Here is a 27,696-nt window from a genome sequence, read left to right on the forward strand (position 1 = left end):
CGCGTTCTGTTCGCCTCATTACGTCATCGCATCACGCTCTCACAGTGCTCGTTCATTCGATCAAGGGCGTCTAGTCCCACCCTCCTTACTTGGCTGACGCGCGATTCACTTGACCACACAGGGATGTAGAGAGGCTGGTGTTCGAAAGACTAGTTTGCTTTAACTGGAATTTGATGTATAGCATTTACTTTTAATTAAGTATGAAAATTGAGTACTTTCTCCACCACAGTAGCCTACTTAATTACATTTAAAACCAGATCCTTTGACTTTTACTCAAGTAGGCTAGTATTTTACAGGGTGACTTTTACATGAGTGAGTCATTTACCATTAAAAAAAGTCAGTCTAATAATTAATACAAATAATTTAAAAATCCCTAAATTGCCCCCCCCCACATTCTGAAATATAATTTTTGTCCCCCCAAGTTTTATAATTGGAATGTGATACAAACCAAGTCAACAGTGTGCTTTAGACCATGCGGGCGCCTCTGAGCGGTTGGGTAGGCTGTTTGGAGTGTTTATCCGACTGGATTTAAAAAAAAGAATGAAGCCAAAGTTATGCTCCTGCTTCTTACTTAAACGCCTGTAGCATCCGAACTGTTTGGCCTACACACTCTATAGAGAGGGGAGACTCACATGAACACATTGCTGTTCTCCGTTTTGCTCTATGAACCCCACAAGTATCACAAGTTGCTCACACTTGGAGCTACAAAGTAATATGGAGGTAGTTTTGTGCCAACAAAAATAAGGGGTTAAATATGTGTAAAAAAAATGTTAATATTTCCTGAGCTTTCTTATATCTCCTAGATATAGGACAGACACTTCAAAACCTTGTTCCTTATTATTATTATTTTTGACTGTCTTTGATGCAGTTTTTTCCAATTCATCGGGGCATGGACAAGAAGTTGAAAGCTTTCCTCAGGGATGCTGTTCCATGTTGACTCCAATGCTCCCCACAGTTGTGTCAAGTTGGCTAGATGTCCTTTGGGTGGTGGACCATTCTTGATACATACAGGAAACTGTTGAGCGTGAAAAACCCAGTAGAGTTGCTTGCTCTTGACACAACCGGTGTGCCTGGCAGCTACTACCATACCCCGTTCAAAGGCACTTAAATATTTTGTCTTGCCCATTCACCCTCTGAATGGCACACATACACAATCCATGTCTCAATTATCTCAAGGCTTAAAAATCCTTCTTTATCCTGTCCCTTCCCCATCATCTACACTGATTTAAGTGGATCAATAAGGGATCATAGCTTTCATCTGGATTCACCTGATCAGTCTATGTCATGGAAAGAGCAGGTGTTCTTAATGTTTTGTATACTCAGTGTATGTTATTATAACAACTGAGAAATTGCACAAAAATCATTACCAGGCCCATGGCCACCAGCGGTGTCCCTTTAAATAAAAACGAGGAATTTTGGCAGCGCACGGCAAATAGCCTACCAAATAGTTGATTGTTGAGTTGCAGAGGTCAGTGAAAAACAATTCAATTGGTCTAGGCTAGGCCTATTGCAATATTTCAAAATACAATCGTAGGAAAAACATGGTTTAGAAAGAAAATGGTTATTGCTGAAAAGAGAAGACAAAGAAAATACTGTAATTGTCTCTTGTTATCAAAATTCTCAATCCCAATTAACTTCTTGGTGACAGGGGGCAGTATTCGGAAATTCAGATGAATAACATGCCCAAATTAAACTGCCTGCTACTCAGGCACAGAAGGTAGGATATGCATAGTATTAGTAGATTTGGATAGAAAACACTCTGAAGTTTCTAAAATTTGAATGATGTCTGTGAGTGTAACAGAACTCATATGGCAGGCAAAAACCTGAGAAAAAAATCTGACCAGGAAGTGGTTTGTAGTTTTTCAAGTGATTGCCTATCCAAACTACAGTGTATGTGGGGTCATTTTCCACTTCCTAAGGCTTCCACTAGATGTCAACAGTCTTTAGAACCTCGTTTCATGCTTCTACTGTTACTGGGGAGAGAATAAGAGCTGACTCAACAAGTGGACTGCCTGAGACCGATGAGTTGTTTACTGCGCAGTCACACAGGTGCACCGTTCCTTCTTTTTCCTCTGTAATGAATACGCTATTGTCCGGTTGAAATATTATCGAATATTTATGATAAAAATACCCTAAGGATTGATTGTAAACATTGTTTGACATGTTTCTACGAACTGTAATGGAGCTTTTTGACTTTTCGTCTTGGGTTTTGCGCTCGCGCATTATGCCTTTGGAATAGTGATCTGAACGCGCGAACAAAACGGAGGTATTTGGACATAAATATGGAGTTTAACAAACAAAACAAACATTTCTTGTGGAAGTGGGAGTCCTGGGAGTGCATTCCGATGAAGATCAGCAAAGGTAAGTGAAGATTTATAATACTATTTCTGAGTTTTGTTGACTCCAGAACTTGGCGGGTAACTGTATAGCTTGCTTTGATGGCTGAGCTCTGTACTCAGAATATTGAACAATGTGCTTTCGCCGTAAAGCTATTTTGAAATCTGACACAGCGGTTGCATTAAGGAGAAGTGTATCTATAATTCTTTCAATAACTGTTGTAAATTTTATCAACGTTTATGATGAGTATTTTTGTAAATTGATGTGCTCATTCACCGGAAGTTTTGGGAGGCAAAACATTTTCTGAACATCACATGCCAATGTAAAATGTTTTTTTTTATATAAATATGAACTTTATCGAACAAAACATACATGTATCGTGTAACATTGAGTCCTGGGAGTGTCATCTGATGAAGATCGCCAAAGGTTAGTGATTCATTTTAGCTGTATTTCTGTTTTTGTGACGCCTCTCCTTGCTTGGAAAATGGCTGTGTGGTTTTTCTTGTCTCGGCGCTGATCTAACATAATCTAATGTTATGCTTTCGCCGTAAAGCCTTTTTGAAATCGGACAATGTGGTTGGATTAACGAGAAGTGTATCTTTAAAATGGGATATAATAGTTGTATGTTTGAGAAATTTAGCTAGCGTCCCACATGTCCCAGAGAGGTTTTAAGCGAACAGTAGCCTATTTTATTGGCACCAGCAGAGAGCATATCGGCCATATCGATATCTCCGGTGAGTGCATGTATATTCACTGTCATTATCATTAGATCAGCACCACTGGAAGGTTTTTTTGGGGACAATAATTTCCTCCTTCAGGCTAGATGGACGTCATATTGTACAATTTGTGTCTCCCCTTTTTGTAGGCCTGGATTAGATGGTTGCATTCAAGACAAGGTGTTGTTATGAATTTTTTGTCTTAATTTTTTAAATTTTGCCCCCACACCAGATACAAACATAACACACACATACGAACAACAATTGAATTTACAGATGCACAGAAACAACTATTACATCTCATCTGCCCAGACCCACATGCTCACACCCTCATCCCTTAGTGCCTGCATTATTGTTTGCCACATGGCTTTACATTTTTACCAATTTAATAAATCATTAGATTTTTCATTGTGTTAATGATGGCGGATTGATAAGAAGAGAATCATCCAGCCCATTGGGTATCTCACTACACCCCCATATGTCATGTATTTAAATATGCAGACAGACAGATTAAAAGTATGTTTACATTGCAATACTTTTGACAGACAATTTTCTAGCTCCGCCCATAACTTTTGGACTTCATAGCATTTCCAGAAAGCATGGATTATTGAGTCATTGTTAGTTTTACACTTAAGACATGACTCTGCCATTGTGCTGTAGAATTTGTGAATTTTGTCTCTTGTATAATAAATTCGATACATTAGTTTATAATCGATTAAGGTTACATTTTCGTTAACTGTAATTTCGTAAATTATATTCCAACATTCCCTCCATCTTGTTCCAACATCAGTTATTTTTAGCCTTGGTTCCAATAGTTAATATTTTTTACATTGTCAGTTGGAAATGCTCTCTGTGTAACGCCCTGGCCATAGAGAGGGGGTTTTTGTTCTTTATTTTGGTTAGGCCAGGGTGTTACATTGGGTGGGCGTTCTATGTTCTGTTTCTATGTGTTTGTATTTCTTTGTTTTGGGCCGTGTGTGGCTCCCAAATCAGGCACAGCTGAAGTTCGTTGCTGTTGATTGGGAGTCACACATAAGTGCATGGTTACCGCTCAGGTCCGGAGCGAGCAGTCGCATTTCGCTTCGCTCCACAGGTAATATTACACTTCTTTACATTACAACGGTTTGGTTTGTTTGATCTGAACAATTTTTTTCTTAGCTATCAAAGATAATTGTGTAGTTTAGAGTAATTAGAGTAATTATCGAGGCCAGCTATTTTTTTCGTACTCCTAACGTAGTCAACACTGCTGCCTGCTAGCTAGTCAACACCGCTAGTTAGCCAACCGCTACCGACTAGCAGCGCTGTAATTACTAATACATTACAACGGAACGATTTGACTAGTGCAGTGTTAGCTAGCTAGCTACATAGCTGTCTTTGTCATAGCTTGATAATTGTGTAGTTTAGTAATAGCTAGGTTAGCTAGCCAGCTATTTCCGTCCCCTGCGACGCCATTGTTCCATACCCAGCCAACTATTACCGACGAGCAGCATTGTAGAAACTAAATACATTACAAAGGAACATCTTGATTAGTGTTATGTTATGTTAGCTAGCTACAAAGTTGCTTTTGTATAATAGCCAACCTCTACCGACTAGCAGCACTGTAGAAACTATTACATTACAACGGAACGATTTGACTAGTGCAGTGTTGGCTAGCTAGCTCCATAGCTGTCTTTGTCATAGCTTGATAATTGTGTAGTTTAGTAATTATCGAGGCTAGCTAGGTTAGCTAGGTTAGCTAGCCAGCTATTTCCGTCCCCCGCGACGCCATTGTTCCATACCCAGCCAACTATTACCGACGAGCAGCATTGTAGAAACTAAATACATTACAAAGGAACATCTTGATTAGTGTTATGTTATGTTAGCTAGCTACAAAGTTGCTTTTGTATAATAGCCAACCTCTACCGACTAGCAGCACTGTAGAAACTATTACATTACAACGGAACGACTTGATTAGTGTAGTGTTGTGTTAGTTAGCTAGCATTTTCGTCACTTTAGTCAATAAGATTTTCGCAACGTAAGCTTAACTTTCTGAACATTCGAGACGTGTAGTCCACTTGTCATTCCAATCTCCTTTGCATTAGCGTAGCCTCTTCTGTAGCTTGTCAACTATGTGTCTGGCTATCCCTGTTCTCTCCCCTCTACACAGGCCATACAAACGCTTCACACCGCGTGGCCGCTGCCACTCTAACCTGGTGGTCCCAGCGCGCGCGACCCACGTGGAGTTCCAGGTCTCCGGCAGCCTCTGGAACTGCCGGTCTGCGGCCAACAAGGCTGAGTTCATCTCAGCCTATGCTACCCTCCAGTCCCTAGACTTCCTGCCGCTGACGGAAACATGGATTACCACAGATAACACTGCTACTCCTACTGCTCTCTCCTCGTCTGCCTACGTGTTCTCGCATACCCCTAGAGCATCGAGCCAGCGGGGTGGTGGCACTGGAATCCTCATCTCTCCCAAGTGGACATTCTCTCTTTCTCCCCTGACCCATCTGTCTATCTCCTCATTTGAATTCCATGCTGTCACAGTTACCAGCCCTTTCAAGCTTAACATCCTTATCATTTATCGCCCTCCAGGTTCCCTTGGAGAGTTCATCAATGAGCTTGATGCCTTGATAAGTTCCTTCCCTGAGGATGGCTCACCTCTCACAGTTCTGGGTGACTTTAACCTCCCCACGTCTACCTTTGACTCATTCCTCTCTGCCTCCTTCTTTCCACTCCTCTCCTCCTTTGACCTCACCCTCTCACCTTCCCCCCCTACTCACAAGGCAGGCAATACGCTTGACCTCATCTTTACTAGATGCTGTTCTTCCACTAATCTCATTGCAACTCCCCTCCAAGTCTCCGACCACTACCTTGTATCCTTTTCCCTCTCGCTCTCATCCAACACTTCTCACTCTGCCCCTACTCGGATGGTATTGCGCCGTCCCAACCTTCGCTCTCTCTCTCCCGCTACTCTCTCCTCTTCCATCCTATCATCTCTTCCCTCTGCTCAAACCTTCTCCAACCTATCTCCTGATTCTGCCTCCTCAACCCTCCTCTCCTCCCTTTCTGCATCCTTCGATTTTCTCTGTTCCCTATCCTCCAGGCCGGCTCGGTCCTCCACTCCTGCGCCGTGGCTCGACGACTCACTGCGAGCTCACAGAACAGGGCTCCGGGCAGCCGAGCGGAAATGGAGGAAAACTTGCCTCCCTGCGGACCTGGCATCCTTTCACGCCCTCCTCTCTACATTTTCCTCTTCTGTCTCTGCTGCTAAAGCCACTTTCTACCACTCTAAATTCCAAGCATCTGCCTCTAACCCTAGGAAGCTCTTTGCTACCTTCTCCTCCCTCCTGAATCCTCCTCCCCCTCCCCCCCCTCCTCTCTCTCTGCGGATGACTTCGTCAACCATTTTGAAAAGAAGGCTGATGACATCCGATCCTCGTTTGCTAAGCCAAACGACACCGCTGGTCCTGCTCACACTGCCCTACCCTGTGCTTTGACCTCTTTCTCCCCTCTCTCTCCAGATGAAATCTCGCGTCTCGTGACGGCCGGCCGCCCAACAACCTGCCCACTTGACCCTATCCCCTCCTCTCTTCTCCAGACCATTTCCAGAGACCTTCTCCCCTACCTCACCTCGCTCATCAACTCATCCTTGACCGCTGGCTACGTCCCTTCCGTCTTCAAGAGAGCGAGAGTTGCACCCCTTCTGAAAAAACCTACACTCGATCCCTCCGATATCAACAACTACAGACCAGTATCCCTTCTTTCTTTTCTCTCACTCTTGAACGTGCCGTCCTTGGCCAGCTCTCCTGCTATCTCTCTCAGAATGACTGTCCCGAGTTGCCAGACTGCCCAGACTGTCCCGAGCTGCCAGACTGCCCCGAGCTGCCAGACTGCCCCGAACTGCCAGAGTGGCCCGACTGCCTGGAACGGCCAGAACCGGAGCCACCTCCTGACATAGGTGGGTTGGGGAGGGGGGGTGTAGCACAGTGCCGTCGTTGACGGCAGCCACCCTCCTTAGTAAGGGGGATTTTTTTTTGTTATTTGGGGTTGTTGTTTTTTTGTTTTTAAGGTGCTTCCGGGGTTAGCACCTTTAAGGGGGGGGTACTGTCACGTCCTGGCCAGTATAAGGGTTAATTAGTATTGTAGTTTGGTCAGGACATGGCAGAGGGTATTTGTTTTATGTGGTTCTGGGTGTTGTATGAGTTAGGAGGGCATTTGATTTAGTATTCCGGGGTTTTGGGCACTGGGTGAGTTTCATGAATTCTATGTTGAGTCTAGTGTGTCTGTTTCTATGTTTGGATTCATTGGGGTTGGGACTCTAAATTAAAGGCAGGTGTTGTCTATTTGCCTTTGATTGAGAGTCCCATATATGTGGGTGTGTTTGTGTTTGTCTTTTGTGGGAGATTGTTCTGTGTTTCGCCTTGTGCCTTACCAGACTGTTTTTGTTGATCGTTCGTGTTTTGTTATTTTTGTACGTTCATTTTGATAGTTAAATAAAAGTCAAGATGAGCCTGCACGTACCTGCTGCGTTTTGGTCCTCCTTCACCGACGACAACCGTGACAGAAGATGCTTAATGTGAGTCTGGAAGGAGAGTTTACAGTCCAACCAGACACCTAGGTATTTGTAGTTGTCCACATATTCTAAGTCAGAACCGTCCACAGTAGTGATGATGCTGGGCGGGCAGGCAGGTGTGGGCAGTGATCGGTTGAAGAGCATGGATTTAGTTTTACTTGCATTTAAGAGCAGTTGGAGGCCACGGAGGGAGAGTTGTATGGCATTGAAGCTCGTCTGGAGGTTAGTTAACACAGTGTCCAAAGAATGGCCAGAAGTATACAGAATGGTATCGTCTGCGTAGTGGATCAGAGAATCACCAGCAGCAAGAGCGACATCATTGATGTATACAGAGAAAAGAGTCGGCCTGAGGATACAACCCTGTGGCACCCCCATAGAGACTGCCAGAGGTCCGGACAACAGGCCCTCCGATTTGACACACTGAAAAAATGAGAAGGGAGGGCCAGAAAAGTAATGTTTGGGTGAAATAATTTGGTGAAGTGGTAAAATAGGATGATAGCAGTGTTATGCTAGCTAGCTATGTTATGTGTGATGAGGCGCTATACAAATTTGACAGTCACTTCAAATAGGCCTATGGCACGTCAAGGGAACTGTAGCCTACTGTTCAGATGGGTTAAATGGAAACGGAAATCTGGACACTGACTGTAGGTCTATAACCTTTCACATAGCCTTAATATTAACTCATGCAGAATTAAGCATTCATTGCGGTAAAATCATACACCAAATTTAGGCTACATTTTGACGCGGGAACAAGATTGGAGAAATTGTATTTATTTCATGCGAATTAGCAATTAGGTACCATCTGTAAATGTGACACCTTGATCAGCATCATAAAAGCTGATAGTTTTTCAATCACATAAAATATGCATCCAAGCCAAACTAAAATCTCATCAGAAACATGTTGGGTTGTTTTCACAGCTTTCTATTTCCTTACAACCGGTCAAACTGACATTTTGCACATTTTCTCCCTGCTGCCTAAACGTCTTTGCTCCACGAAAAAAGCAGAGATGACAGAACGTTACAGATTTTTTTTTCGGAGCTTAGAGTAATGTAAGTGAATCAGGAACAAACGATATCCCCACATTAAAATAGCTAACTTGCCAACAATGCCACAATGTGCGGCATATGAATGCATCAAGCACCTGTTGAAGGGATGCTGCATCCCACTGCTGTCTTACCTCTGAAGCTAAGCAGAGTCTCTCCTGGTCGGTCCCAGGATGAAAGACCAGATGCTGCTGCAAGTGTGTTGGAGGTCCAGGAGGGGGCACTCTCTTTTGGTCTAAGGAGATCCCAGGACAGTTAAGGGGACATTGCACTGGCCGTATATGGTGCTGACTTTTGGATGGGACGTTAAAACTGGTGTCCTGACTCTCTGTGGTTACTAAAGATCTCTTCATTCAAAGACTCAATCATGGAACTCTTACTGACAGTTGAGGCTGCTTCGTGTGATGTATTGTTGTCTCTACCTTCTTGCCTTTGCACTGTTGTCTGTGCCCAATAATGTTTGTACCATGCTTTGTGCTGCTACTATGTTGTGCTGCTGCTATGTTGTGTTGTTACCATGTTGTTGTCATGTGTTGTTGCTACCATGCTGTGTTGTCATGTGTTGCTGCCATGCGATGTTGTTGACTTAGGTCTGTCTTTATGTAGTGCTGTGGTCTCTCTTGTCATAATGTGTGTTTGTCCTATATTTTTATTTTTAAAACCAGCCGCCGTCCCCACAGGAGGCATTTTGTCTTTTGGTAGCCCGTCATTGTAAATAAGAATTTGTTCTTAACTGACTTGCCTAGTTAAATAAAGGTAAAATCAAAAGCATGAAAAAAAACTTTAATTTAAGCATTCATTTGATCGATTTATGATATTATTCTGGTGAGCAAGGGTTTATTTAGTCTTCTAGGGCTACATATAATGACAGAAGAGAAGCTGCATGTACAGTTGAAGTCGGAAGTTTACATACACCTTAGCCAAATACATTTAAACTCAGTTTTTCACAATTCCTGACATTTAATCCTAGTAAAAATTCCCCATTTTAGGTCGGTTATTAGGTCAGTTAGGATCACCACTTTATTTTAAGAATGTGAAATGTCAGAATAATAGTAGGGAGAATGATTTATTTCAGCTTTTATTTATTTCATTATTCCCAGTGGGTCAGAAGTTTACATACACTCAATTAGTATTTGGTAGCATCGCCTTTAAATTGTTAAACTTGGGTCAAACATTTTGGGAACCTTCCACAAGCGTCCCACAATAAGTTGGGTGAATTTTGGCCCATTCCTCCTGACAGAGCTGGTGTAACTGAGTCAGGATTGTAGGCCTCCTTGTTCGCACACACTTTTTCAGTTCTGTCCACAAAATGTCTATAGGACTAAAGTCAGGGCTTGGCCACTCCAATACCTTGACTTTGTTGTCCTTAAGCCATTTTGCCATCACTTTGGAAATCATTGTCCATTTGGAAGCCCCATTTGCAACCAAGCTTTAACTTCCTGACCTATGTCTTAGATGTTGCTTCAACATATCCACATAATTTTCTTTCTTCATGATGCCATCTACTTTGTGAAGTGCACCAACCCCTCCTGCAGCAAAGCACCCCCACATCCTGATGCTGTCACCCCCGTGCTTCACTGTTGGGATGGTGTTCTTCGGCTTGCAAGCCTCCCCCTTTTTCCTCCAAACATAACGATGGTCATTATGGCCAAACAGTTCTATTTTTGTTTCATCAGGCCAGTGGACATTTCTCCAAAAAGTATGATCTTTGTCCCCATGTGCAGCTGCAATCTGTAGTCTGGCTTTTTTATGGCGGTTTTGGAGCAGTGGCTTCTTCCTTGCTGAGCGACCTTTCAGGTTATGTTGATTATAGGACTCGTTTTACTGTGGATAAAGACACTTTTGTATCTGTTTCCTCCAGCATCTTCACAGGGTCCTTTGCTGTTGTTCTGGGATTGATTTGCACTTTTCACACCAAAGTACGTTCATCTCTAGGAGACAGAACGCGTCTCCTTTCTGAGCGGTATGACAGCTGCGTGGTCCCATGGTGTTTATACTTACGTACTATTGTTTGTACAGATGAACGTGGTACCTTCAGGTGTTTGGAAATTGCTCCCAAGGATGAACCAGACCTGTGTAGGTCTACAATTTTGTTTCTGAGGTCTTGGCTGATTTATTTAGATTTTCCCATGATGTCAGAAAGAGGCACTGAGTTTGAAGGTAGGCCTTGAAATACATCTACAGGTACACCTCCAATTGACTCAAATGATGTCAATTAGCCTATCAGAAGCTTCTGAAGTCATGACATAATTTTCTGGAATTTTCCAAGCTGTTTAAAGGCACAGTCAACCTAGTGTATGTAAACTTCTGACCCACTGGAATTGTGATACAGTGAATTATAAGTGAAATAATCTGTAAACAATTGTTGGAAAAATTACTTGTGTCATGCACAAAGTAGATGTCCTAACTGACTTGCCAAAACTATAGTTTGTTTACAAGAAATGTGTGGAGTGGTTGGAAAACAAATTTGAATGACTTCAACCTAATTGTATGTAGGTTACAGATTAAATAAGTTATGATGAACTTCAGAGGGTAGTGAATGTGCAAGGTGATGAGCTTGATGCTCCTATTCTGGTGTCATGATGATTGATGCTTGGCTAAAGTTTGACAAATGCAAATAATATCACTCTTATCCATAATAATCTTATTATGTAGGTAGTCTACCTGCACTGTATCTGCGAGCTGTTTGCTAAAGCGCATGTTCCAAGACCAAAGTGGGCACATTTTCTAAATAACGCAACAGTTTCTGTGACCATCAGTATAGTTGAAAATGCAATGGAAAGCCATTTAACTTGAATTTTTCATTCGGTACATGGGAATTTAACAGCAAAAGTTATTTTTATCTGCACTACCATCACGCGCACACAGCCTTTTATCCACAAAAATCTGTTTGATGGAAACAAGTCTCAGGTGGGAAAATGCTCATATTGTTTTAAGCAGATTTTAGAATATCTATTCTTGATACACATGGGAAACTGATGAGCGTGAATACTCTGCAACTCTCTGCAAATCTCTGCAACTCCCCAGCAGGCTCTGGAGGCAAAGGTTGAGTCATTAGTCCTCCGAAACATGACCCGCCAAACTGCACTTCCTAAAAACCGCCCGCTTAATCCAGAAGCCAGACACACCAATGTGTCTGAGGAAATACCGTTCAACTGACAACCAAAATCAGTCTGCAGGCGCCCGGCCCGCCGCAAGGAGTCGCTAGAGCGCGATGAGCCAGGTAAAGAAAAGGTATTTTGTACACTCATTGTATAAGAATATTTGCCAGGGCATATGTTTCATTATAAATCTGGTTATTTCACATGGAGATATGGGAAGTTAAAAGGTTAGCTAGCTTGCAGTGTTTAGCAAACTTGCAAGCAAGGGAGGACAAGAGACCCTTCTTTTGCTTTCACCACATATGAGAAGATAACAAGAATCCACCCAAAAATGTATTTTGTTTAGAAGTAATAACTAGTGATTACAGGCTATTGTGAAATGGTAGAACCTGCTGTAGTGTCGTGACTTTACGTTCATTAATCTGATGATTTATTTATTTAATCCACTAACTATGTTTAATTGTTACCCGATTAAATGAATCATGTAACAACGAACTCATTAGGATTTGAGGCACCACAGAAGAGGTTGTTTAAACAGTTACTATCTCCACAATTCAACTCTAAGGTATATATCAGGTACCAAGGTAAGACCCAAGTGCAGACTGTGTGAAGTAACAATGTTTATTGTAACAGTGGCAGGCAAACGACAGGTCAAGGCAGGCAGGGGTTTGAAAATCCAGAGTAGAGGCCAAGGTACAGGACGGCAGGCAGGCTCAGGGTCAGGGACAGGCAGAGTGGTCAGGCGGGCGGGTACAGAGTCAGGACAGGCAAGGGTCAAAAACCAGGAGCATGAAAAAAAGAGAAACTGGAAAAGCAGGAGCTGAGACACAAAACGCTGGTAGGCTTGAATAAACAAGACGAACACAGGGGATAATGGGGAATATGGGCGACACCTGGAGGGGGGGGTGGAGACAATCATAAAGACAGGTGAAACAGATCAGGGCATCTTATCATATAATTCGTAAGCTCATGCATCTGCAAAAACCCTAGCCTTACTCATGATTCAGTACTACACAAATTGGTTTAATTATTTATTTACTAGCTAACTAAATAATAACAGGATAACATACACACTTAATACATGAGACAAAGGTCCCTAGTGGACTTTTACAATATGGTGGCTTTTTACACAGCGACATGGAGAGGGAGAGAGAGGGAGAGAAAAAGACACATATCGTCGATACATTTCAGAACTATTCTCACAACAATCATATAGTTTGCACACGAACCGCTGCCCATTTTGAACAAGAAATTATGAATGTATTTACATGTGAGAGCCTTTGTTTGGTCGGAACCAGCCTTCCTTAGGAAGGTTGTTGGCTTTTCAGCGGCAAGCTGTATGGCTCTGATTGTCCGAAAGGGATTTCCCCTTTCCCCCTCTTCTACTGTTGTTCACTCTGGAAGATAGCTAGCCAGCCACGTTGACAGTTCCCATTGGTGATGAGCGTAGTAGGATAGTCTCACTTAGATTTGCTTTTCTAGATATTTGACTCAAGATAGCTAATCAGCTGTCTCAGTGATTGTCTGAGAGGGGAGTTTGTTTTGCCCCTCGTGATGGTATTCAGGATTCGCACCACAATGGAAATGAGCTGCAGCACGCCGTCTCTCTGGTCTAAAGGAAGGTGAGTTTATTTCTTCACCTCGTATTGAGGTTCAAAGTTGCAACCATTTCAAACATGTAGCTCCCGCCTCACATTTCCTGGTCTCTGAGATTCAACGTTTAAACCACTTTAGATGTGAGCTGCAACTCCCTGTCTTTCCTAGTCTAATGTTAATCTCTGTTGGCAGTCCTTTTATGCCCTCTGGCCAAAGTAGACGGTTCTGTCAATCTGACATGTTCTCTGACCTCATTTGGGACGTGGCTACTTACTATGCACAAAGTTATGTAAAACTATTTTCTATTATGGCTCTTAAAATCATGTCCCTATCTTAACAAAAATACTTTCATCTTTTCATATTATTTGCACAACGTATTGGATGGAAACTTGACAGATAAAGGGGATATACTTTCCAAGTATATCATATCATTTTTAACTACATCACAAAATCAAAACCAATATGACATTAGTTTCCTATAGCTCCCCACTGACCATTCCCCACATTCTTATGTTCGAATTATTGTTCCCGTATCCACTTTTGACCCTGTTAGAGTTTTGGCAGGAAAAGCCTGTTAACAAAGACATTCCTCTCGTGGATTTTACTGGAGGGGGAGAACGAGCCCCCCCCCCCCCCTTCTCCTGTAATTTACAACAGGTTGTGAACTGTCAAACCGGCCCAGTTCCCTCCTCACCTCTTCTGTGGGTGAGATAATGTCTGGTTATTGTCAACCATTGCCAAGCTGATCTGACCCTTTGTGATCCTCACAGGACAGTCATGACAGTAGCCAACTAGCTAGCCATGTGACTTTTTCTGATTATTTCACATGAAGATGAGAAAGCTAAAAAGGCTAGCTTGCTATGTTTTTAGCCAGGCTAAAGCCAGCCAGCCAGCCAGGCTGCCACCTAGGTAATGGGTGGCTACTATTAGCAAGGGAAGGTGACTCTTCCTTGTTGTTTACAAAATTAAAATACACAAATAAAAAAAAGTTTCTATCGTCCCCTTGGGAATGTAATTGGGACCGGCGAGGATATCATGTTACCAAAATGTTTCTGCCACTCCAAGAATCCAACTCCACCCACGTGCATGCACGCATGTAGATCATCAGAGTGGAGCTTGCACAGTAGTAACCTTTAGTGTCTTATGTTCCTAGAGGATGTTAGGGTTCAGTCTTCGGTGTGTGTGTGTGTTTCTGGTTCAGGCCTCAGGGCTCCATTTTACACATGCAGAAAAGTGTCTCTGATTCTGGGGAGGTTTTGAACCCTTTATGGACTGTCGTTCACAGGGCTGAGTGTGTCTGGTATGGACTCAGGAAGGGTTAGGGGTTGAACGAGTGGTGTGTCTAGCATTGTGGGTTTTGAAGTCATTGATGGAATACTCCTCTTCCTGTGAGAGTACAGCAAGCTGCCCTGAGTGAGGGAGGAGAGGGACCGTCGTCGTGACGCGGCGTTGCGTATGGTCATTCTGAAGGACTCCCCGGCACAGTAGTACAACAGAGGGTTCAGCACACTGTTGGCCGCTGCCAGACACAGCGTCACCACCAACACCCGCTGCTGTGTTGCAGTAACAACGCAGCCCCACCCGCTCACCACCGCGTGCAGGTGCATCGAGCGAGCCACGTGATAGGGCAGGAAGCACAGCAGAAATGTGCAGATCACCATGGCGACTAGACGCAGAGTCTGGTGATGACGTCTCCCCTGGCTACGCTTCAGGCTCCCTGTCTGTAGATTCTGGCTTATGGCTGTAGCTGTCAGTCGGTGGATGATGCTGCCGTAGCAACCAAGGATGGTGACGAATGGGATCAGGAAGCCGAATGTCATGCCCACGTAGTTGAGAATGAAGATCCGCTTCCAGGAGGCGGAGTTATGGGGCTCGAAGCAGCGTGTTAGTCCCGCCCTCACCCTGGTCCCCGAAAATAGGAAGGGTACCGAAGTTCCACCCACAAACAGCCAGATGCCCAAACAGGCCAATGAAGCTCGGTGGGGCGTGGCCAAGGCTCGATGATGAAGAGGCTTCAGCACGGCCAACCAACGGAGCACGCTCAGTCCAGTCAGGAAGAGAATGCTATAAGGAAAGGAAATAATAATATAGCTTATTAGTTAGGTGCCTTTCTGGGCAAGCAGGGTCACCTCACATTATAATAACTGTGTGTGTGTGTGTGTGTTTGTGTTTTTTAGTGAACAGCTGTTTTGCAGTGTGTGTGCACATGCATACCTGGTGTAGAGGTTGAGGTAGAAGCAGAACACACAGAGTCGGCACAGCCAATCAGGGAGGTCCCAGTGAGCGCCCCTGAGGTAGTAGGCCAATCGAAACGGCAGGGTAAGGGAGAAGCATGCGTCTGATAGGGCAAGGTTGGTCATGAGAATGGAAGAGGGAGAGCGTTTGGGCTTCAGTCGCAGGAACACGAACAGCGCTCCGCTGTTGAAAAGCAATGCTATAGGGAACACAAGTAGATAGGTGACGGTGTAGGCTCTGTACTTAAAGACCTCATCATCACCGCTACAGGACTGGTTGCTAGTCAATGTCGTCGCCGTGTGGTTGCTAAGGGAAAGGGTCACTGGTGGAAGGGTGGAGTCAGGCCAGTGGGAAGTTTCAAGCCACGGAGCTGGGGAGAGACACAGACACATTATTATCACTATCATAACCAGGGGTCAACTTGTTAAATGTTAAGAAGGGGTATGCTATGTTCAGTGTTAGAAAATAGCAAAGCGACAAAAAAAGATACTCGAGGCAAGGGGAATTTCAATATGTTCTTTTCAAATGTTTTATGACTTACAATCAACAATGTCCAGGACATAGCTGATATGAAAATGCCTACAAAAATGCATACCTTCATTAAATGTTTTTTCAAAGACAACTACTGGCATATCAGACTTCAAATAAGTAGGCCTAGTTGCACCGGCAAAACTGTGAAGAAGTGGAATAAAAGATGTATGGAAAACAACAGTAGTGTTCTTCCAGAACACAAACACACTAATTACCCTATATTTAGCCCATTGTAGGGAATAAGAATTGTTCCACTGACTTACACTAGCTAGTGTGAAAGACCAAATACGTTTTTTAAAACAACAATGCAGTTTTAAGAAAATTAAGTGTTAAGTTAAAAATAGATAAGTAAAAAAGTTACAAATAATTGAAGAGCAGCAGTAAAATAACAGTACCGAGGCTATATACAGGGGTACCGGTACAGAGTAAATGTGTGGGGGCACCGGTTAGTCGAGGTAATTGAGGTAATATGTACATGTAGGTAGAGTTATTAAAGTGACTATGCATAGTTAATAAACAGAGAGTAGTAGCAGCGTAAAAAAGGGGGTGGGGGGGCAATGCAAATGGTCTGGGTAGACATTTGAAGCTCTTAAGAAGCCATTTTGGACCTAGACTTGGTGCTCCGGTACCGTTTGCCATGCGGTAGCAGAGAAAACAGTCTATGACTGGCTGGAATCTTTGACCATTTTTAGGGCCTTCTTCTGACACCGCCTGGTATAGAGGTCCTGGATGGCAGGAAGCTTGGCCCCGGTGATGTACTACGCTCTGTAGTGCCTTGCGGTCGAAGGCCGAGCAGTTGCCATACCAGGCAGTGATGCAACCAGTCATGATGCTCTCGATGGTGCAGCTGTGGAACTTTTTGAGGATCTGAGGACCCACGCCAAATCTTTTCAGTTGGGTAAGTAATTTCATGACAATAAGTATGGTAGGAAAAAAAGTCTATACTATTTTTTACAAATGTTATTCCACTAACAAATATATTTTAGCCTCATTTATTTCAACCGTCAAGTATTAATTTAGTTAAACATCTTTTTCAAAAAGTGATTAGCTCAATTGATGGCGACAGTCACACATTATATTACTTCCCTCGCACAGTCAATTGTTTTGTCTCCTCAACTTTAGAAGGTCGTAGCTCAGTCTCAATGTCAATGAACCAAATATATCCACATGTGCATCGGAATCCTGTCTTTCTTGTGAAATGTAAAGCTAGTTTTTAGCCCAAAGTGTTGCGGAGTTACACGTCTGTCACGCCCTGACCTGAGAGAGATGGTTTATTTCTCTATTTTGTTAGGTCAGGGTGTGGGGTGGGCATTCTATGTTTTGTATTTCTTTGTTTTGGGCCGAGTATGATTCCTAATCAGAGGCAGCTGTCTATCGTTGTCTCAGATTAGGAATCATACTTAGGCATCCTTTTCCCACCTGTGTTTGTGGGTAGTTGTTTTCTGTTTAGTTTTCTGTACCTGACAGAACTGTGCGCTTTCGTTTTCCCTTTGTTATTTTTGTTCGAGTGTTTGTTGGATTCAAATAAAAAAATCATGAACACGTGCCACGCTGCATCTTGGTCCTTTCTCTACGACAGTTGTTACAACGTCATTATAGATCACTTCATAAACTCTACAAAAATATGGAAAGTGTTGGTCTGCAGAAGAGTATTAGGGCCAAGTGAAAAAACAAAAAACAACGAGGGATGGTGGTACAAAGATGATCATTTTTTGCATGCCAATACTTTCAAAAAGTGGCAATATTTTGAGAATAAAGTGGCAATATTTCGACAATAAGGTCGAAATAAAATTTTCTGAATAAAGGGGCAATATTTCCAGAATAAAGTGGCAATATTTAAAGAATAAAGTGACAATATTTTGAGAATAATGACACGCAACCACTTGACTTTTTCCACATTTTGTTACGTTACAGCCTTATTCTAAAACGTACTAAATTGTTTTCCCCCTCATCAATCTATATGCAATACTCCATAATGACAAAACAAAAACTGTTTAGAACTTTTTGCAAATGTATAGAAAAAAAATCTAGCACATTTACATAAGTATTCAGACCCTTTACTCAGTACTTTGTTTAAGCACCTTTTGCAGTGTTTACAGCCTGGAGTCTTCTTTGGTTTGATGCTACCAGCTTGGCATACCTGTATTTGGGGAGTTTCTCCCATTCTTCTCTGCAGATCCTCTCAAGCTCTGTCAGGTTGGATGGGGAGCGTTGCTGCACAGCCATTTTCAGGTCACTCCAGAGATGTTTGATCGGGTTCAAGTCCGGGCTCTGGCTGGGCCACTAAGGGACATTCAGAGACTTGTCCCAAAGCCACTCCTGCGTTGTCTTGGCTGTGTGCTTAGGGTCATTTTCCTGTTGGAGGTGAACCTTCACCCCAGTCTGAGGTCCTATGCCCTCTGGAGCAGGTTTTCATCAAGGATCTCTCTGTACTTTGCTTCGTTAATCTTTCCCTCGATCCTGACTAGTCACCCAGCCTGCTGCTGAAAAACATTCCCACATCGGATGCTGCCACCACCATGCTTCACCGTAGGGATGGTGCCAGGTTTCCTCCAGACGTGACGCTTGGCTTTCAGGCCAAAGAGTTCAATCTTGGTTTCATCAGACCAGAGAGTCATGTTTCTGATGGTCTGAGAGTCCTTTAGGTGTCTTTTAGCAAACTCCAAGCGGACTGTCATGTGCTTTTTACTGATGAGTGGCTTCCGTCTGGCCACTTTACCATAATGGCCTGTTTGGTGGCGTGATGCAGAGATGGTTGTCCATCTGGAAGTTTCTCCCATCTCCACAGAGAAATTCTGGAGCTCTGTCAGAGTTTGAATGATGACCTGGTAAAACTATACTTGGCTTTAGTAAGAAGGAAATCGTTGCTCTTTTAGCAAATAATAACTATATTATTATACGTATTAGGACCTGGAAAAGGTCCACAGATTATTTTCAGGAGGAACCGTGGTTACATGCATAGGTAGAGATGGGCGGATTGCGTGTGTATTCATGCAGCAGTGTGTGTGTGGATTGTAAAAAGTAGGGTCAAAACAAACAAATGGCCATACCTTTATGAAAAAGATTTCTGTCAGAGTGCAGTATATAGGAACTGCAGTACACTACAGTATAACTGCAGTTAGAGTGCAGTATAACTGCAGCATGGTGCAAATACTGTGTCCAAAACAATACTGTTTTTTTTACTGGAGTAATTTTGCAGTGCAACATAACTCAAAGACTGAAAATGTAAAATGGCCTCTTCACGTGCACGCGCGCACCCGTCTCATTGTTCTCAGATCGACCACTATCCAAATGCACTACTGTTTTTCAGCCATGGACTGCAAAGTCATCATTCAACATTCTGGCGCTTTCTGAGAGCCTATGGGAGCCTTAGAAAGTGTCACGTTACAGCAGAGATCCTCTGTTTTCGATAAAGAGAGTATAGAAGGCCAAGAAATGGTCAGAGAGGGCACTTCCTGTACAGAATCTTCTCAGGTTTTGGCCTGCCATATGAGTTCTGTTATACACAGACACCATTCAAACAGTTTTAGAAACTTTAGGGTGTTTTCTATCCAAATCAAACAATTATATGCATATTCTAGTTTCTGGGCAGTAGTAATAACCAGATTAAATCGGGTACGTTTTTTATCCGGATGTGAATATACTCCCCCCTACCCTAGAGAGGTTAACTTAAAAAAAAAATATTTCACCTTTATTTCTGTACTGAATGAACTTACATTCAGTAATCTTGCTCTGATTTGTTATCCTTAGTGTCCCAGAGATAAAATGTATTATAGTTTTGTTTGATAAAATAAATGTTTTTATTTAAATGTAGGAACTTGGTTCCAAAGTTTGAACCCCTGCTGTTTCTGACTCCACAGCCATCACACCTGGCCATCTAGATGTGTGAAAGTTAGTGTATAAGCTAATGATCCATCATGTATGACATTCCTGGGAGTATGTAAACTTAAATGTTGTATTACCATATCATTTTGGCATGTTCTCTATAGTTATGTACTTGAAAATGTATCAATTTACCAATTCGGCATATTTGGGCATACTTGATACAAAATATTGTCCGGTATTGAAATGCTTCATTGGATCAATCTGAAACTTTGCGCACACACTGCTGCCATCTAGTGGCCAAAATCTAAATTGTGCCTAAACTGTAATAATACATTATGGCAGCAGATGGCAGCAGATGAAAAATAAATACAATTCCAAACGCGTTTTTTGTTTGTATTATCTTTTACCAGATTTGATGTGTTATATTCTCCTACATTAATTTCACATTTCCACAAAATTCTAAGAATTTAGTTTCAAATGATATCAAGAACATGCATATCCTTGCTTCAGGTCCTGAGCTACAGGCAATTAGATTTTGGTATTTCATTTTAGTTGAACATTTAAAAAAGGTGAACAGGAGTTATGTTGTTTTGGTCAGGCAGGCGTTCGCTCATGCAAATGTTACAAACCACGGGCAAATGAGTGGTTATACCTGCCTGCCTGAGCCAAATGCTATGTTAACAATAACAAGACACTACACACTATATGCAGTACGACAGTCAAACAGCACTCTGCTGAAAACAAATACTACAGCCTATAAAGTGCAACCTGGCAACAGACAAACAGAAAACACCGGTATAAATACACAGGGGACAAATGGGAGACACCTGGTGGGGGTGGAGACGAGCACAAGATATGTGAAACAGATCAGGGCGTGACACTCCCCTTTAATCTGTGTCAGGGAAACTGTCCCTAAATTTCACAAGAGCTAATTCATTGTAGTACCAGCCCATAGGGCAGGGGTTTTCAACAGGTGGACCGCGGGTGATTTTATTTGGTCCCCCAAGTCAGGAGGTAGGTAGCCTAGTGGTGAGAGCGTTTGGCCAGTAACCGAAAGGTTGCTAGATCGAATTCCCGAGCTGACAAAGTAAAAATCTGTATTTCTGCCCCTGAACAAGGCAGTTAACTCATTGTTCCTAGGATGTCATTGAAAATAAGAATTTGTTCTTAACTGACTTGCCTAGTTAAATAAAGGTTAAATAAAAAAATGTTAGAGCAAAAATAAATACTTACCTGGGAAATCAGCTCAAAGTGATCCCAGTATTCCCACGCCTAAAAAGAGATGTAATTTAATCAAGGTTTGAAATTATGTTTCAATGTTTTTGTCAAATACTTTATCTGTTTGGACTTTTTGCGATCAATTTTCAGTGCACAAATTATTTATTATGTTCCGGCACCGACCATACGCTCAAGAAAAAATTGTCCTGTGGCTGGATGTACTGTAGGTGGGGACCCCTGCCATAGGCCAAGCTGGCCACATTAAGGATTCGCCCTGTCTTTTCAATTTTCGCCTAAAATGACATCGTCTTTGAAATGCAAGAGAAAGGCCATAATGTATTATTCCAGGCCAGTTGCAATTTAGATTTTGGCCACTAGATAGCAGCAATGTATGTGCATTTTTTTTGACTGATCCAATGAACCATTGCATTGCTGTTCAAAATTTTGGGTCAAGACTGCCTAATGTGCCTAATTGGTTTATTAATAACTTTTCAAGCTCAAAACTGTGCACTCTCCTCAAACAATAGCATGGTGTTATTTCACTGTAATAGCTACTGTAAATTGGACAGTGCAGTTAGATTAACAATAATTGAAGCTTTCTGCGAATATGAGATACGTCTATTTCCTGGGAAATGTTCTTGTTTCTTACCACCTCATGCTGATCGCATTGGCCTACGTTAGCTCAACCATCCCGTGGACGGGACACCGATCCTGAAGAAGTTTTAAACAGATGTACCCTTTGGAGTGTAAATTTGTGTACCTCCGTCTGGTAACATAATACATCATACGAATTGAAGGGACTCACATTTACGTTCCAAAACATACAAATTGCCCTGAGGCCAGGTTGCATAGGGTTTAACTTTACCCCCAAGCCATAAGACTCCTGAACAGGTAATCAAGTGGCTATTTGCATTGTGTGCCCCCCCCAACCCCTCCTTTTTACGCTGCTGCTACTCTCTGTTTATCATATATGCATAGTCACTTTAACTTTACATTCATGTACATACTACCTCAATTGGGCCGACCAACCAATGCTCCCGCACATTGGCTAACCGGGCTATCTGCATTGTGTCCCGCCACCCACCACCCACCACCCGCCAACCCCTCTTTTACGCTACTGCTACTCTCTGTTCATCATATGTGCATAGTCACTTTAACCATATCTACATGTACATACTACCTCAATCAGCCTGACTAACCGGTGTCTGTATGTAGCCTCGCTACTTTTATAGCCTCGCTACTGTATATAGCCTTTCTGTTGTATTCAGCGCACGTGACAAATAAACTTTGATTTGATTTGACTGACACAGCTCTTGCCGGGAAGCACATTGAACATTTCACAATCAGTCAAAATTCCCTAACTGGTCCATAATTGGATAAAAATGCACCCAGCTTCCATTGATGCAGAAGCAGGTATGGGCTTGTCAGGTCAGGTCTGCACCAGCCCCTGATTCCCTGTGGCTTCTGTTTTTAAACAGTTCTGTGTGAAGGAGTTTCACTCACTCACCTGTCATTCTGTCAGTATCGCATGCTGCTGGATTCTGCTGTACACCCTCCGCGGGACATCAGAACAAAGTTATGTTGATCTTTGCTGTGTTATTAGATCTTACAGTACTGGATTAATGTTACAAGTCCCTTTCCTCTCTTCGGAGTCCAGTAGTAGAAATGATGTCGCCATTAAAATTCTCCTCTCACTAGACACGTTGGGGGTTGTGTTAGTGTGGGTTTAAATAGTTTGTGCACTGTTCATGCACATTTCAAGTGATTCTTTGTTCATGCTTGAGTTCCATGGAACCAAACCAGTATAACTACTGGGCTGATTACCAACTCACCGACCCGCCTCTCTCTGTTCAGTCTGCCCTGTTTGTCAAAACATAACAAAGTATGCAGATAAGATATTAGAAACCATCATTGCTTTGTTTGTCATATGCAAATATATACAGAGAGAGGGAGAGCGAGGGAGAGGTGGAAAGATACTGACTTAACAATTTTTGACTGTTATTCCTGCCTCTGGCCAGTTGGTGGGAAATGTGTCAGTGTTCTTTGGAAAAGTAAGATAAGTGTGTTTTGGTGTTTATTTAATGTGAACCCGCACACCGCCTCAGTGCTAACAGTGTAACTCTGGCAAACACTATTGTATGCAGTAATCATGAGCCTATGAAGCAGAGTTACACTGTTAGCACTGAGGCAGTGTGCCCTAGTAGGAAGACCACTTGTCTAGCTCACCCTGCGCTATCAGCGCCAATATAAATAACATGAGTAAGTCTACTTCTGATACGCTTCCCAGTAAAGCATTAAAAACAATCAAGCAACCCAGAAAAGTGCTAAAAATAGCCCATATTAACATATGCAGCCTGAGAAAGAAGGTCCACTTTGAGTAAAGCCAGAGTGTCTATGCATGCGGATGACTCAACAATATACACATCAGCTACTATAGCGACTGAAATGACTGCAACACTTAACAAAGAGTTGCAGTTAGTTTAGAGTGGGTGGCAAGGAATAATTTAGACCTAAATATTTCTAAAACTAAAAGCATTGTATTTGGGACAAAACATTCACTAAACCCCAAACCTCAACTAAATCTTGTAATAAATAATGTGGAAATTGAGCAAGTTGAGATGGCTAAATTTCTTGGAGTAACCCTGGATTATAAACTGTCATGGTAAAAACATATTGATACAATAGTAGCTAAGATGAGGAGAATTATGTCCATAATAAAGCGCTACTCTGCCTTCTTAACACACTATCAACAAGGCAGGTCCTACAGGTGTCACGCCCTGACCATAGAGAACCATTGTTTCTCTATGGTATAGTATGTCAGGGCGTGACTAGGGGGTAATTTAGTATATGGATGTCTATGTTGTATTCTAGTTTATTATTTCTATGTGGGTATTCTAGTTTTCATATTTCTAGGTTGGTGTGCTTGATATGGTTCCCAATTAGAGGCAGCTGGTTATCATTGTCTCTAATTGGGAATCATATTTAAGACGCAATTTTTCCACCTGTGTTTTATGGGATATTGTTTTGAGTTAGTGCACGTAGCACCTCTTAGTTACGGTTCGTTCTTTGTTTTGTTCTTTCTTTGTTGTTTTGTGCATTTCTAATATTAAATATATGGAAACCATATCGCGCTGCACCTTGGTCCGATATTTATTCCAACGAACGTGGCACCTGGTTAGATGGACGCTGCTTGGTCCATCTAACCAGGACCAAGCAGCGTGTTCACCAGGTGAAGGATTTCTGGACATCGGAAGGAGATAATGGAGGACAGCGACGACGACAGGGTTCGCGGCTACAGAAAGCCCAAGGACAACCCCAAGGTTTTTTTGGGGGGGGGGGGCACCTGGAGCTGGCGACTGAGCAGAGGGAAGAGCCAGAGACTGTCAGGGAGGCAATGGCGAAGTTGGGAGAGAGTGAGATGAGAGAGATGTTGTGCAAGTGTGTTCTGCTCAACATCCGACCAGAGGATCCGGTTAGCAGTCTGGTGCAACCTGTGCCGGTTCCACGCTTCTGGCCTCAAGTGTGCCTCTCCAGTCCGGTACGTCATATGTCTCCTCCTCGCACTCTCCCTAAAGTGCCTGTCCCCAGTTCGGTACGTCCTGTGCCTGCTCCTCGCACTCTCCCTCAAGTGCGCCTTCCCAGTCTGGTACGTCCTGTGCCTGCTCCTCGCACTCTCCTTCAAGTGCGCATTCACAGTCAGGTACATCCTGTGCCTGCTCCCCGCACTCGCCCTGAAGTGCGTGTCACCAGTCTGGCGCCACCTGTGCCGGCTCCACGCACTAGGCCTCCAGTGCACCTTCCCAGTCCGGTGCGTCCTGCTCCTCGCACTCGCCCTGAGGTGCGTGTCACCAGTCCGGTGCCACCTGTGCCGGCCACACGCATCAGGCCTCCAGTGCGCCTTCCCAGTCCAGAGCTTCAGGCGACGGTCCCCAGTCCAGAGCTTCCGGCGACGGTCCCCAGTCCAGAGCTTCCGGCGACGGTCCCCAGTCCAGAGCTTCCTGAGACTGTCCACAGTCCAGAGCTTCCTGAGATGGTCCACAGTCCGGAACCTCCTGAGACGGTCCAGTCCCGCCCATGGTGGGAGCCTGCGCCGATGCCCAGTCCAGGCACGGCATCCAGTCCAGCTCCAAGGCCGGAGCATTCTCCTGCACCGGTGCTCAGTCCAGATACGGCGTCCAGTCCTACTCCATGGCAGGAGCCTTCCTCTGCACTGATGTCCAGTCCAGATTTGGTGTCCAGTCCCGCTCCATGGCAGGAGCCTTCCTTGACACCGAGGTCCAGCCCAGGCACAGTGTTCAGCCTGGGTCCATGGCTGGATCCAGGAGCTGAGCGGTTTCTTCGTCCCGCACCAGAGCCACCACCAACACTAATCACCCCCCCACCCTCCCCATTTGGTTTCAGGTTTTGCGGCTGGAGTCCGCACCTTTGGGGGGGGGGTACTGTCACGCCCAGACTATGGGAGGCGCACAGTATACATAGAGCAATGACCACATGGAACTCTATGTAACTGATGCAAGCAGTGAAATTAGATTTTTTTAAAAGATAAAAAAAACACCTTATGGAACAGCGGGAACTGTGAAGCAACACAAACATAGGCACAGACACATGCACACACACACACACACACACACACATACACACACAATATATTTTTTTTATGCCAACGTGTCTACTCTAGGACCTAGGTAATTCACAGTGTTTTAAAAGGCTAATAATAGTACTACTGAAATATATAAATGGGTCTGTCAACTGAGCCAGAAATTTTAAAAGGCCAACATTGGAATAATATTAACATATTTTTGGCATAAATGTTCAGGTAACTGACAAAATAAAGGAAACACTTGAGTAAATGAGGGATGCAAAGTACACTGAACAAAAATATAAATGCAACATGTAAAGTGTTGGCCCCATATTTCATGAAGAAAAAAAAATCCCTGATATGTTCCATAGGCACAAAAACCTTATTTCTCAAAAATTGTGTGCAGGTAATGGCGGGCTGAACGTAGTTATGTAGAGCACCTCAAGATAAAAACGTAATATTCAATATCGGCAAGTTAGACTAAATATTAGCACTACACAATCTGGTGGGTGATAACCTTCAATCTTGATAATAACACAAAACAAATCTTAAAACCTCTTATGGATAGGGGTTCCGCTAGCGGAATGTTTCGACAACATCCGGTGAAATTGCAGAGCGCGAAATTCCCCCAAAATTATTCTAAATATTTAACTTTCATACATTCACAAGTGCAATGCACCAAATTAAAGCTTAACTTCTTGTTAATCTAGCCACCGTGTCAGATTTCAAAAAGGCTTTACGGCGAAAGCAAACCATGCGATTATCTGAGGACAGCGCCCAGCATACCAACACATGAAAATTAGATTTCAACCAGCCACAAAACTCAGAAATAACAATATAATTCATGTCTTACCTTTGAAGAACTTCTTCTGTTGGCACTCCAATATGTCCCATAAACAGAGAGCACTAGGCTGGACCCTCGTTCTGAACAGCCGTACTTCTTCATTTCTCTAAAGAAAAACATAAACCAATTTCTAAAGAGTGTTGACATCTAGTGGAAGCAATAGGAACTGAAACCAAGTACTACAGAAATCTAGGTTCCCATAGAAAACCTATTGAAAACAAAGTTACCTCAAAAAAGAAATTCCTGGATGGTTTGTCCTCGGGGTTTTGCCTGCCAAATAAGTTCTGTTATACTCACAGACATTATTTTAACAGTTCTAGAAACTTTTGAGTGTTTTCTATCCAAATCTGCAAGTTATATGCATATCCTAGCTTCTGGGCCTGAGTAGCAGACAGTTTACTTTGGGCACACTTTTCATCCAAAATTCCGAATGCTGCCCCATCCTAAAAAAGTTATCGACAAATATTACGAAAATAAGCAACACCCAAACATGACGGAGAGTAAGACAGGGGAACCGATTTCAAAACGAAAATGTGACGAAGACGATTTAATATTTTCACCACCGGGAATGGTGAAGGTCAAAACCGATCTGTTAAAATCAATAAATAACAAACTGGGTATTCTTGAATTAGTCAGTAAGGATATAAAAGAGTTGAAGGCAAGCCTCGAGATGAGTGATGAAAAAGCTGCGACATTGGAGACGGAAACAAACAAGCTAAAAGGGATAGTCAATCAGATTGAAACCGAAGTGAATGAACTTAAAAAGGAGAACACCGTTCTGAGAGAAGCCTTACTTGACATACAGACTAGATCCATAAGAGAGAAACTGGTACTTACATATATCCAAGAGAAAGAAGGAGAAGTTCCTGAATCTGTAGTTAGAGAGTTCCTCCTTACAGCGCTTCTGATTCCACGCGAAGCTATCGACAAAATTCAACTCGAACGTGTATACCGCTTCGGACAGAGAGGGCAGAGGTATGAACGCCCAATCGTTGCCAAATTTGCTTCCTTTAAAGATAAAATAATGGTTAAAAGCCTCGGTAAAAGACTTGCTGGGACCAAAATTGGCATAAATGACCAGTTCCCGAAGGAAATTGCAGAACGGCGTAAAGTTCTGT

General features: G+C 43.0%; 1 protein-coding gene across 2 annotated transcripts; it reads right to left on the reverse strand.

Moving 5' to 3' along the window:
• Nucleotides 1-12,768: 12,768 nt before the first annotated feature.
• LOC115208047 (cysteinyl leukotriene receptor 2) lies at nucleotides 12,769-22,985 on the reverse strand. 2 transcript variants are annotated; one of them, XM_029775773.1, is made up of 3 exons: nucleotides 22,663-22,985; nucleotides 15,561-15,951; nucleotides 12,769-15,410 (listed from the first exon to the last, which is right to left on the reverse strand). In XM_029775773.1, the coding sequence occupies exons 1-3, from the start codon at nucleotides 22,667-22,669 to the stop codon at nucleotides 14,612-14,614; spliced, it is 1,197 nt and encodes a 398-aa protein (XP_029631633.1). In that variant the 5' UTR covers nucleotides 22,670-22,985; the 3' UTR covers nucleotides 12,769-14,611. The 2 variants fall into 2 exon arrangements, with proteins under 2 accessions (XP_029631633.1, XP_029631632.1); XM_029775772.1 differs by lacking the exon at nucleotides 22,663-22,985 and having other exon boundaries at nucleotides 15,561-16,327.
• Nucleotides 22,986-27,696: the final 4,711 nt, after the last annotated feature.

Source organism: Salmo trutta, chromosome 14 (assembly GCF_901001165.1).
Source record: "Salmo trutta chromosome 14, fSalTru1.1, whole genome shotgun sequence".
Lineage (NCBI taxonomy): Eukaryota > Metazoa > Chordata > Actinopteri > Salmoniformes > Salmonidae > Salmo > Salmo trutta.